Source organism: Galleria mellonella, unplaced genomic scaffold (assembly GCF_026898425.1).
Source record: "Galleria mellonella isolate WM207_F2 unplaced genomic scaffold, CSIRO_AGI_GalMel_v1 utg64, whole genome shotgun sequence".
In the NCBI taxonomy this organism is placed as follows: Eukaryota; Metazoa; Arthropoda; class Insecta; order Lepidoptera; family Pyralidae; genus Galleria; species Galleria mellonella.
In genome coordinates this window covers 6,622,717-6,637,466 of record NW_026442133.1, presented here as the reverse complement: position 1 = coordinate 6,637,466, position 14,750 = coordinate 6,622,717, and the positions used below count along the sequence as shown (strand labels likewise).

Here is a 14,750-nt window from a genome sequence, read left to right as displayed (position 1 = left end):
GAATACTTCAAATATGGGTTCGATGTCAGAATTAATCAAAATGGCCGCCATTTTTATTTATAGTGGTAAAAGTATTTATTTGACTTTATTCAAACTAGCAACTTATTTTTACTTGCTTTTGTAGAATATTATTTTTGTGTGAAAGAAGAAGTGACGAAGGTATCTTGTAATATATAAAGAGACAAATTAAGGACTTTCTCAATTCGTCATTTTTACGCATACTCTATCGTTACGCGTGACTAAACTAACGATTTACTACTATTAACAGGACAACTATATATATGTATAAATGTAATGTAAACTAGTACCTATACCTATATCAAAAGGGTAGCCCAACGTCAAGGTCGCCCGCCGTCGCCTTTCCAGATCGACATCTCTTGGACCCATTCCAAGCTTTTTCCGATATTTTTTATATTGTTATAATTTTGAATCTTAATTTGGGAATTTTTTAATATAATTACTTGCAACACTGTAAAAAAAGCATTTTGTTTTAATTTATAAAAAAAAATTATAGTCTAAGGAAAATACGAAAACCACAACTCTCAATTCTAGCACCACCTAATTCCGTATGCAATTTTGTTTAGTGGCCAACCTTACATTGAAATAGGACCAATACTGTAATAAATAATTTTAATAAAAATTGTGGATATCAATTTATCTAAAACATCAAATAAACTAAAAACATCCTTCTTTTAAAAATCACTTATAACCCAGATTAGTAATTTTAGTTTTCTTATAAAATACACGCTTTTCAACTCTCATGGAATGTAAAAATATTTTTAAGAGTTATGTAAACAAAAAATTTATATTTCTTAATGGAAGTATCCATTAATAAAAATACATTTTTTTAATTAGATAATTGTTAAAATTAATAGATATTTTAAAATTTAACAAAACAACTTAGTTTAAAGTTTCAGTTTTAATCGAAATTACAACAGAAGCAGTCGGACCATAGAAATAAAGTCCTTCTATATATCGTAATAAAGTCAATATACATCAGATTTTAAATACAACCTACAGGTACACAACTGAAAACCGTTTCCAATTTAGTCCAATAGTTTTTACGTAACGCTAGCATAATATAATAATAGCAGACAATTTTTTTTTAAATTAAAGCTTGGAATTCTATATCCTATTGAGATTCTTTATATTATTTTTTCTTAAACTCTATATACATACATCGTGTCATATATAATAGATATCATGTATCCAGTATATATTCTACAAATATTTTTATTCCTCGTAACCTTTAATATTATGCACGAAGCTCTCGAAGACAAAAAGTCAATTTTATCATGGCATTCCTTTCATACAAACTATAAATATGAGAGGCCTCTGAAATATTTCTTATGGTTTAATATTAAGTCACATACCTAGATATGTACGACCCAAAGACCTATTTATATAAAAACTAATATAATATATAAAAACTAATAACTTTTATATGTTACTACAAAAATAAACTATATACTTGCCGTAATTTTATACAAACTTCACTTCCCGCGTAAATCAGTACATAAAATATAGATAGATGTTTGTTACTTTTTGACGGAAAAACTGCATAACGCATTTGAATGAATTTTGGTAAACGGATATACATTGACTCAGATAGGTAAAGTCACGAGATACATCTAATCTATTCTATTTCTATGTTTCAAAAACAAAATTATTTGCCTATTAACAATAGGTTATAAATGTCCATCTCATGTATTATCACTTCTGAAGTTATATCTATTTATTTCGGCTAGCTTGCTCTTCGAATCGATACATAAGCACTTTCACAAAACAGCATATTTATACTGTGGTGATGGTATATTATAATTAATACGTCGTATAAGTCTAACTATATCTTTTGGATCCTAAAGTTATTGATATTTAACTATAAACCCCCCATCTTTATATATTATACCTTTTTTCATATAAAAACAGCAACACTTAAATACACACATGACATGATCATAAATATTAATCGGTATTATCCTTAATTTATGAACGTAACAAAATTTTAATAAATTTATTTTTAAATAATATAATACGATGGAGATTGTTCACCAATAAAGCGAGATTGTTTATTGACAACGTTAAAACATATTTGTTTTTGTTCCATTTTCTAAAATTCTCTATCAAAAAGTTACAAAGGAACACTAATGATGCAAATAAGTCTGTCCATTTGTCCGTCACAGCATTATATCTCAGCAAGTACTAACATTATCGCTTTGAAATTTGGAATTGTTATACATATTATTGTACCCACATATACAATAAAAATAATTATAAAAAATATTTTTATTTTCATTACTAGGATGACCATCATTAGTAGGTCAACTTTTAATATTTTTATATTCAAAATTGGCTAACTAAACCAAGTGGGATATCATTTGTATATTTTATAACAGGTTTTTATTTATTTTTATGCTGCGTAGTTTTTTACTTATAAGAAAAAGGTAAGGGGAGATACCTTCGAAATTTGCAAAGCAAAAACTAAAATAATTCAATTTATAAAGATATATATGAATATTACAGGGAATAAAAACTAAGTTTCTAACTAGCACCGTTTTTGTAAAATTATCAAATACCTCCAACAACAAACTTAGTTATGCGGTCCAATTTATGGCCATTGTAATGGCCCAAAATAAGAAATTACAAATTTCAGTATCAATAACAATAACTATTGTATATCAATTACATATGAAAAATGAAATTAAAGTAATTTTATCTTATATTTACATATTTAAGTATGAAACTCTTGACATGTGTGTTAAACTTGCAGCTATTTAATTTTCGTTAAAAAAAATATCAATAGAAAGTACAACTTAATAATTCGTCTAAGGTAAAACTTTTATTTGTTGATATAAAACAAATATACTAGTGCTATCCGTAATTGATTGATCGATTTATTGAACTTTGTATATAGACAATGTAAAAAGTGGATTTAACACAATATGGCGTTATCTATCAATCACTCATAGACAGAATAACAAAAATAATATATACATATTTGTAAGATGAAAACTCCCTCAAATACAAGAAAGATACTAGCATCAGAATAATGAAAATTCTGAAAAAAAATCATTTTTAAATTATTTTTTCTTTTATTTATTTTATACTTTATTGTATACACTAATAGTACATAAAAAATATGATAATCTAAAGGAAATGGACAAACTCTACAAGAGTTCTTTTCCAGAAACAGTGTGTTACAGGCGGCCATAAGCTACGGTAACCCCGGACAGCAACAAACAACCTCTAACAACAGACGGACCGTATGCTTATTTGCTACCATAGTAATATAAAAAAAAGGTAGTATGGACAAATTTTGTAATTTCTAACAGTAACAGAGGTAACAGTAGGACTTTAGCTACCACTAAAACTATCACAAAATGAACATAGTTATTATTTACTAACAAATCACCTAACAAATTTGGGAGTTCCGTTCTTCTGTTATCTAGTCTTCACTAATTGGACATCAAAACCCTCGGTTCAATGGTGAACCTTTTTTAACTACTCTACTCATAGATATGTTTAATGAAGAAGCCGCATGGGTCGTATCCTTTCAATGATCCAAACAAATCCTATAATTGCGTGCAAAAATACGTCTGAGAATAACTTTCAGACAAATTTTATGCATAAACATTATGCGCATTTTTAAAGGGGCCTTTGGTATTATATAAAAACATTATAAATTAGTACTAAGGGTACTTAATGATTGAAGGATGAGCAACAGCGTCCCTGCCTAACTGCGATTGCCAATCCGCTTGCCAAGCGTGGCAACTACTAGCAAAGCTACCCTTATAGGGAAGACCTATATTCAGCACTGGTAATTAACGGCTAAAATAATAATAATAAATGACAATGTAGAAAAACATACCTAATATTAATTAAGTTCCAACAGTAATAATTATCTTGCGGAACTAATTGCGGGCACAATTATTAGATGTTATTTTTTTTATTATCTCATGAAATTTGGTATAATGACTCAATATTTTGTTATCCTTGTTATGCAGAGTAGCAAAATATAAATAAACACATAAAATAAAACAATATAAAATTAATACAAATGGCGTAGGTACATATATGAAATAGGTAAGCTACGTGGGTAGCTGCTTATTAAAGAAACATTAAGTCGTTGGTTATTGAATTCTTAATTCACTACTATTCGTATACACCTTGAAAAATTAAATTCATTGTACTTTTACGAAACAAATACTTTTTCTCCATGGAAAACTCTAGTTCTAATTAGCTTTTTATTTTTAACTGCCACCATTAAAAAAAGAAGTTACCTATCAATTAGCGTAAAAGATGGTTGTACTCGTATATGCAATTTCTTCGCCAATTTTAAACAGAATTTGATATTTTTTTTTTGTACGGTAAATTCGACACGCTGCCTCTAATATCAATATATTATTACTATTTCTCACTTCAAATGGAAATACTGTCGAGTTTTTACAGCAAAAATAGGCACCTAAATTTAAATGTAACCTAAGAAACTGAACTCTTATTATCGTTATAACAAAAAAAAAATTTATACGATTTCAAAATGTTAGAAAACAATTATATTAATTTATTAAATCCTTTATTACCACTTTTACAATTATTAATGATGTATATTAAATAGTTATAACATAATACAAGAGGCGGTCCTTTTGCTAAGCATTCTCTTTCATAGAAACTTTGAGTAAGAATATTTAATGAATTGCTGGGTAGATTGGGCGTTAATATTTAGGATGATATAATAATTAACACATTTATTGTAATTACAGATATTGTTTTATTTTACTTGTTATATAAGTCGTTTCTACCTTAAAAAAAGCCAAAGGTTCCGAGTTCGAATTTGACCAACACAAAAAAAGACTTTTCGGCTAGATCTATTGCAATGGAAAACATCGATAATAAACCAAAGTAATCCAAGTGACAACAGTAATCTCACCTCTGATAGAGCCTCGAACCTCTAAAATAGGTCAGCTTTTTGTCAGTTTATTGTCAAATTAGCTGACTCGTTTTTCTTTTATTAATGTTGTATATACTACGTATATAGAACATTGACGTGTCTATATTTAATTAAAATTAGTTTTTGCGTACTTAAAAGGATAAGACGTATACGCACCATTTTTAGTGTAGCAAGTATGCAAAAAAAATTCCCCACAAGTAAATTAAAATTCCCGAAATGAGGTAGATTTTTTCAATAAAAATTGATTTATTTTTAATTATTATTTGTATTTTGTACTATTTTTTATATAATATAAATAAAATATTTATGTAGATATATATACAGATATTATTAAGTAGGTATTATACAGACTTTGTTATTTGACCGATTGCATTCAAAATCAATATCGAATAATCCCTATTCACTTCAAATTTTTTATTAATTCAGTGTTAGAATTAATAAAAATAGCTGTCATTTTTATTTTCTTCGTTATTTCGCCAATTGGTTTCAAAATTGTTATCTGAGTATCCGTATACGTTTCAAATGTGGATTTGGTATCAGAATTAATAAAAATGACCGCCATTTTTATTTTCTTTGTTATTTGGTTGATTGCGTTCAAAATCGATACCCGAGGATCCGGATACATTTTAAATATGGATCCAGTGTCAGAATTAATCAAACTGGCCGACACTTTTATTTTATTTATTATCCGATTAATTACTTCCAAAATCGATATTTGAAGATCCATGTACATTTTAAATATAGATCCGCTGTCACAATTAATAAAAATTACCGTAATTTTTTTTAGTTATTTAACCGATTTATTTCAAAATCAATATTTGAAAACCCGTATTTGAATACTTCAAATATGGGTTCGATGTCAGAATTAATCAAAATGGCCGCCATTTTTATTTATAGTGGTAAAAGTATTTATTTGACTTTATTCAAACTAGCAACTTATTTTTACTTGCTTTTGTAGAATATTATTTTTGTGTGAAAGAAGAAGTGACGAAGGTATCTTGTAATATATAAAGAGACAAATTAAGGACTTTCTCAATTTGTCATTTTTACGCATGCTCTATCGTTACGCGTGACTAAACTAACGATTTACTACTATTAACAGGACAACTATATATATGTATAAATGTAATGTAAACTAGTACCTATACCTATATCAAAAGGGTAGCCCAACGTCAAGGTCGCCCGCTATCGCCTTTCCAGATCGACATCTCTTGGACCCATTCCAAGCTTTTTCCGATATTTTTTATATTGTTATAATTTTGAATCTTAATTTGGGAATTTTTTAATATAATTATTTGCAACACTGTAAAAAAAGCATTTTGTTTTAATTTATAAAAAAAAATCATAGTCTAAGGAAAATACGAAAACCACAACTCTCAATTCTAGCACCACCTAATTCCGTATGCAATTTTGTTTAGTGGCCAACCTTACATTGAAATAGGACCAATACTGTAATAAATAATTTTAATAAAAATTGTGGATATCAATTTATCTAAAACATCAAATAAACTAAAAACATCCTTCTTTTAAAAATCACTTATAACCCAGATTAGTAATTTTAGTTTTCTTATAAAATACACGCTTTTCAACTCTCATGGAAAGTAAAAATATTTTTAAGAGTTATGTAAACAAAAAATGTATATTTCTTAATGGAAGTATCCATTAATAAAAATGCATTTTTTTAATTAGATAATTGTTAAAATTAATAGATATTTTAAAATTTAACAAAACAACTTAGTTTAAAATTTCAGTTTCAATCGAAATTACAACAGAAGCAGTGGGACCATAGAAATAAAGTCCTTCTATATATCGTAATAAAGTCAATATACACCAGATTTTAAATACAACCTACAGGTACACAACTGAAAACCGTTTCCAATTTAGTCCAATAGTTTTTACGTAACGCTAGCATAATATAATAATAGCAGACAATTTTTTTTTTAAATTAAAGCTTGGAATTCTATATCCTATTGAGATTCTTTATATTATTTTTTCTTAAACCCTATATACATACATCGTGTCATATATAATAGATATCATGTATCCAGTATATATTCTACAAATATTTTTATTCCTCGTAACCTTTAATATTATGCACGAAGCTCTCGAAGACAAAAAGTCAATTTTATCATGGCATTCCTTTCATACAAACTATAAATATGAGAGGCCTCTGAAATATTTCTTATGGTTTAATATTAAGTCACATACCTAGATATGTACGACCCAAAGACCTATTTATATAAAAACTAATATAATATATAAAAACTAATAACTTTTATATGTTACTACAAAAATAAACTATATACTTGCCGTAATTTTATACAAACTTCACTTCCCGTGTAAATCAGTACATAAAATATAGATAGATGTTTGTTACTTTTTGACGGAAAAACTGCATAACGCATTTGAATGAATTTTGGTAAACGGATATACATTGACTCAGATAGGCAAAGTCACGAGATACATCTAATCTATTCTATTTCTATGTTTCAAAAACAAAATTATTTGCCTATTAACAATAGGTTATAAATGTCCATCTCATGTATTATCACTTCTGAAGTTATATCTATTTATTTCGGCTAGCTTGCTCTTCGAATCGATACATAAGCACTTTCACAAAACAGCATATTTATACTGTGGTGATGGTATATTATAATTAATACGTCGTATAAGTCTAACTATATCTTTTGGATCCTAAAGTTATTGATATTTAACTATAAACCCCCCATCTTTATATATTATACCTTTTTTCATATAAAAACAGCAACACTTAAATACACACATGACATGATCATAAATATTAATCGGTATTATCCTTAATTTATGAACGTAACAAAATTTTAATAAATTTATTTTTAAATAATATAAAACGACGGAGATTCTTAGCCAATAAAGCGAGATTGTTTATTGACAACGTTAAAACATATTTGTTTTTGTTCCATTTTCTAAAATTCTCTATCAAAAAGTTACAAAGGAACACTAATGATGCAAATAAGTCTGTCCATTTGTCCGTCACAGCATTATATCTCAGCAAGTACTAACATTATCGCTTTGAAATTTGGAATTGTTATACATATTATTGTACCCACATATACAATAAAAATAATTATAAAAAATATTTTTATTTTCATTACTAGGATGACCATCATTAGTAGGTCAACTTTTAATATTTTTATATTCAAAATTGGCTAACTAAACCAAGTGGGATATCATTTGTATATTTTATAACAGGTTTTTATTTATTTTTATGCTGCGTAGTTTTTTACTTATAAGAAAAAGGTAAGGGGAGATACCTTCGAAATTTGCAAAGCAAAAACTAAAATAATTCAATTTATAAAGATATATATGAATATTACAGGGAATAAAAACTAAGTTTCTAACTAGCACCGTTTTTGTAAAATTATCAAATACCTCCAACAACAAACTTAGTTATGCGGTCCAATTTATGGCCATTGTAATGGCCCAAAATAAGAAATTACAAATTTCAGTATCAATAACAATAACTATTGTATATCAATTACATATGAAAAATGAAATTAAAGTAATTTTATCTTATATTTACATATTTAAGTATGAAACTCTTGACATGTGTGTTAAACTTGCAGCTATTTAATTTTCGTTAAAAAAAATATCAATAGAAAGTACAACTTAATAATTCGTCTAAGGTAAAACTTTTATTTGTTGATATAAAACAAATATACTAGTGCTATCCGTAATTGATTGATCGATTTATTGAACTTTGTATATAGACAATGTAAAAAGTGGATTTAACACAATATGGCGTTATCTATCAATCACTCATAGACAGAATAACAAAAATAATATATACATATTTGTAAGATGAAAACCCCCTCAAATACAAAAAAGATACTAGCATCAGAATAATAAAAAAATCTGAAAAAAAAATCATTTTTAATTTTTTTTTCTTTTATTTATTTTATACTTTATTGTATACACTAATAGTACATAAAAAATATGATAATCTAAAGGAAATGGACAAACTCTACAAGAGTTCTTTTCCAGAAACAGTGTGTTACAGGCGGCCATAAGCTACGGTAACAACACAACAACAACACACAACAGCAACAAACAACCTCTAACAACAGACGGACCGTATGCTTATTTGCTACCATAGTAATATAAAAAAAAGGTAGTATGGACAAATTTTGTAATTTCTAACAGTAACAGAGGTAACAGTAGGACTTTAGCTAAAGTGATTCTTATCTCAAATGATAAGAACATTTAAAAGATACAAACGAAAGCCAGCCTTTCGCTGACCCCATTAATATGTTAATTCCAAGATAAATTACAATCACAACACTTAGATTTTTTGCTTTTTTGGCCTTTATTGGCTCATTTTCATAATATACAGGAGGCAAAACATGAATGATCCTTATAATTACGATAATTACGACCTATAATGAGAACCCAAAATTTCCACGGATTAATTAGGAATCCAAAGGACTTTGCGTATTTTAAAGAGCTGAAAGTTTATTTCGTCAATAGCTTCAGATAATCACAAGAATTAAAATCTAGATATAGTTTATTATATTTACATTTTGTAGATATAATTACTTCATTTCCAATTTTAAATACGACTATGATGAACAATTTACCTAGATTAATTAATTATCAATCAATTAACACGTACGTTATTGACAATGCTACATCATAAAAATGATACATTATGAATAATTCCGTAACTGCATATCCATCGCAATATGTATATAATTAATTATCTGACCTTTTTTAGTAATAATGGAATGATATTCCCGCCTACGCTATCGGAATACGCTGGCGGAGTACCAGTGAGGGACACTAGGTGACGATGAAAGCAGGTCGGTTAGCCCATCGTGATGAATTCCACTAAAATTAACCACAATGGTTTCCAAGGGGAACCACGTGGAGGTCGACCTGATAAGCTGTATTCTGGCAATGGGTCAGTTAGGCCCCATTACTAATAATCCCATTCCCCCATCTTAACTTAGTTGAAAACGATGATTTCTAAGGAGCCTATTTCCTAATAATTTTTACTGTATTTTAGCTAAATGTAATAATGTTCACAAAATTGGTCGAAACTGTTTTAAATGTCTAAAGGAAGGAAAATATGCATATTTCTGACTTTTATTATCCAATATTGATTATTTTATAAATAAACAATTTGTGTTATTTATTGAAATCATGCTAATGTAACCAAATTTATATAATACCACAATTGCATTATGCAGCGATACTCTATAAATGTTCTGTGACATTTGATTTCCTTACGTGTTTGACGCCTACTCAATAGTTAAGTTTTTAGTCCAGTCGTCAATGTACGCATCGAGTGACGTAAACCCCGTGACTTGGCTAGGAACTTGGAATCGTGGAGGCATCGCATCGCGCAGCGACGATCGATCGCATGCGCGCGCATCTCCGCCATCCTACCTTTAGTAAAGTGTTCTGCCTCTATTCGTATACAATACTTATAGAAATGAACCAAAATTGTTCGAAGTGACTGACTGCCAACACCAAATTTAAGAAACCCAGTAATAGGCGAAGCAGATCGGAAAGTAAAAAGGTCAGTATAGTGTTCAATCAGAACTTAATTGTTTCTTCACAGCCATTACGGTACAGATTTCGTTGGATAGTGACCATTTCAATAATCAAATTTTACTTGTTTACCTACGTTTATTAAAAATTATAAAGAAACGTAACCTGCCAGAAATTAGCGTCTATTCATATAAAAATAAAAAACGATATCTGTAGTCAATAAATTATTTCAATAAATATCTCCACGTAAATATTCATACAGCACTGGTTTAAACCATAGAAGACCTACAAATTGCGCCTATTTTACTATGGAAATATAAAAAGTGTGACCTAAATTTTAAAATTAAAGATATTTTTACTGCTTTTTAATTAAGAAAATATGTATATCAGCATTTTTTTTTTTCCTTTACACTCTATTATAGACTCGGGGTATTCAACAAGATACATATATAGAATGTAAAAGTGAAGAGTGAAAATTAAAATACTGTCAAAATATGTATTTATTTTTCATTACACATGATAACGCAATTTTTAACTACCAAAAAACATTAAACTAACCTATATATCTGTAAAATGAAATGAGCTAAAGTTACAATGGGCTGAAAACCAATAGGAAATAAAGGTTCTCAAGTTGCGATGGCGACCTCGTCTAGATTAAATTAGTGTAGAATATTCTTCCACTAAATAGAGCTATGACCTCAAATATACTAAAGGTACAGATAGTCAGTAGATGCAGCTGGTTCGAAACTATTAATTACATCAGTATATGGACAAGCCTATGTTCAACAATAGACAACAATGCTGAAATAATTCAGTGCACGTAATTTATAATTTTATTATCTTATCTTTGTATAACTGTAGTTTTATTAACAAAATTTTTCATATTGACTTTATGGAAAAAATAAGGGCAGCCAGCGAGCGGTATTTTAATTGCTTTGCTATAAATAACTTTACGGATATTTATATATAACCTTCATAGGGTCCGGTAGTTATAACGAAAATCAAAGGATAGTTTTAAAATTTTATCATGTCCATCAGTCTATTGTACCAATGTCAATTAACGATCTACTGCATACAGTTCCATAATGTAACAAAAAGATACTCTTTAATGTTTTCTCCAAAAGATTACAGTAGTAAATTTATTATGAGCGCAAACAATTATAAAACAAGACCACTGAATTAGCGGCCTCGGGGTTCAATAACACCATTGTACACGAAACATAATAGGATTTACTTTATATAACCCACCAATGTAAATGTACAGTCCATTAATATCATAATGCGTATGCAAGTCAAAATTCCAAGATTTGTGTAATGTTTTCTCTAAAAGAATTAAGCAATCTTTGAATTAAGAAGAGTAGTTAAGATACAAAAATACATATATATAAATACGCCTCTACATATAAGTATATAAATAAAATATTAGGTTCTTGTCAACAGAACATTAATCGCGCTTCTCTGTTATATCGTTACAATGAAATCGTAAAGTATCGGGCAATACATATTCAGCAAACAATCAACGGCGAAAATGATAAAGGATAATTTTCAATAAGTGCGACCACTGTCCACCTTTGGTGCACCTTTAAACTGTACTTTCTGGAAACCATCGTAACTAATTTATCCTTGCTTTATGATCCTCACTTATCATCCCTCACTGGTGAAAAAAACCAAAAAAAATATTCTACTACTAATATTTAGATTACATTAATTTTTACCTGCAAATTCGTGCAGATGGTCAAAATATATTACTTGACTAAAATAAAAAGCAGCCCTCTTATATGTACCTATATATTTATGTAATATATAAGACACTAAATACAACAAGCTAAAATTTAAACTTTAATTCACAAAAATAAAAAAAATTATGAGCAAAACTTTGCTTCGTTACCAAAATAGCATACAATATACATTTGGAAGTATGCCGATAGACTACTGAACCACAATATAAAGAACTCCTTACAATGTGACTGAACTGTTAATGTGACCAAAAGTCGCCCCCGTGTGGTATGGGACGCAAGCGCCTCTTTTCATTCCGCTATGATTGACTATTACAATATTACCATGTAAGGTATCTAACGCGTTTTAAATGAGACCGTTTAAACATATATGAGTTGAATGTGTATATTAGCCTATTTCGTGATTTAAAGAGCCGTTGAAGTGCCAAATTGCAACAAACAAATAAACAAACTCATTTTCGCGTTTATAATATTAGTAAGAATTTTATTTGTATTTAGCAACTAGATCGATCGCACGATTTTTTTTTTTTTTAATAAAATAAGACCATATGTTATTTTGGTTTTATATATTGCTGATAATGTAACATTCTGTAGATGAAAGAATATATTTTAAAAATCTGTTAAGTACATTTAGAGATTATCCATTACAAACAAAATATTTTCTCTTTATAATATTAGTATAAATAGTTTTTTATATAACTATGTAAATACCTATAAGATTTAATTTTCGTATTCCAAAGTATTCCAAAAATATGACACTAAATACTACATTTTGTATTCCCATGCAGATATGTCGCCGCTGCTGGGAGCAATATTACGATGGCGCCGCGAAGCGGTGGAGGCAGCCTTGACAGAAGAAGGCGGCGGGGGCAGCACCGAGATCCCGCGTAAGTTTTAAGTTTTTAATTCTATTTTAAACATCCCTCCCTAGTTAGAAAAGCAACTTGTAGCATCACAGTTAGACTAAAAAAGATAGAGAATGCTTAAATGATAAAGAAAAAATGTTTGCATAGGTACCTCTGCTCCATTCGTGCTGTGTTATCCTAAAACAGCTGTGCACATGGCTGTAAAATTACAGGGCACAGAAGCATCATAAGTTGTTCTCAGTAATAGCAACTCACCATATATTTTATGATATCCATGGAGCTGTTCATTTCTATAGACACTTTCCATCAGGTAGCTCATTTGTTTGTTTATCATTTATGTTTACAAATTACTTACAAACAAATTCAACGACAATTTTTATTTATCTATTTAAAACAAAGAATACTAAGTAAATTATTATATTAAATTAAATAAACGTCGACATCTCTAGTGACGTACAGTTCCTAGATACCAGCTTGAACCTTTCGACTCAGTGCAACGACGAGCTATGAGAATTGTCGATGATCCCATGCTTGCAAGCAGTATTGAACCCTTAAGTCTTAGGAGAGATTTTGCCTCACTCTGCGTGTTCTACCGCTTATACAACGGATTGTGTTCAGAGGAATTATTCAATATGATGCCTACGGCCACTTTCTATCATCGTACAGCTCGCCATCGACAGGGAGTTCACCCTCATACCTTACAGCCTAAATGGTCGCGTACAACGCGGTTTCAGAGATGCTTTCTCCCACGAACACTCAGGTTATGGAATGAGGTTTTCCCGAGAGACTACAGCATGGGGTTCTTCAAAAGGGGGTAAAGAGGTTTCTTCAGAGTCGGCAACGCGCGCGTAATACCTCTGGTATTGCAGGCGTTCATAGGCTACGGTAACCGCTTACCATCAGGTGGGCCGTATGCTTGTTTGCCACCTCAGTGGTATAAAAAAAAACGTATATATACTTTACTTCAAATTAACAAATATTGTTGAAAGGACTTATCTTACTTGAAGGAATAATCTTACTTGAAGGAATAATCTTACTTGAATCAGAAACCAAATTTTTACCTCTATGCAAATAACCATCTCAATCATTGGTTCGAACCGGATCGGATCTTGAGATTCTATCTCCTATATAATTTATGAAATATAATTTAATTCTTAACTCTTAGCGATATGCCACCAATAGCCAGCAGCCACAACTAACAGAATAAGTAGCCGAAACTCGTGGTTCTGAAAACATAAAATTTTGCACATCATTTTCTTATATATCGTTAATGAGCGCTATAAAATTATTTCAGAACAAGAGATAACAAATACATGCGAAAAAAGCAATGAGAAATACTCATAACTAGTTATTATATAAAATATATAGCAGGTACATTGCGATAATAAACCATTGCAAAAAAATATATCATTTATGATATTATTTTGTTATACATATTTATTATAATTTCATTTATTTCAATAACAGAGGAAGCGCAGTCGTCACAGTCATCGACGGCAACACCCTCTCAAGAGACCATAGTGGAGGTGACAGCGGACTTGGCCCATAAAATGAACATGGAAACTTGGCAACTAGTTGCCATTCTTGTTGGTAAGTAATTTGTTTTATATATTGTATATTATTTTCATATGTGTATTTTTAAGTAAAATGTTAAAAAATTTATCATCA

General features: G+C 29.3%; 1 protein-coding gene across 5 annotated transcripts in view; it reads left to right on the top strand.

The window, feature by feature from the left end:
• LOC113512435 (synaptotagmin 1) overlaps positions 1–14,750 on the top strand; it is a 49,264-nt gene that overhangs the window by 17,023 nt on the left and 17,491 nt on the right. For 4 of the 5 annotated variants that reach the window (XM_052900264.1, XM_052900262.1, XM_052900263.1 and 1 more), the window contains exons 2-3: positions 13,005–13,103; positions 14,550–14,672. In XM_052900264.1, coding sequence (XP_052756224.1) covers positions 13,007–13,103; positions 14,550–14,672 — 220 coding nt within the window. In that variant the 5' untranslated portion in view covers positions 13,005–13,006. Of the gene's footprint in view, positions 1–10,351; positions 10,509–13,004; positions 13,104–14,549; positions 14,673–14,750 lie in introns of those variants that run through there. The other variant, XM_026896324.3, reaches the window with a different exon arrangement.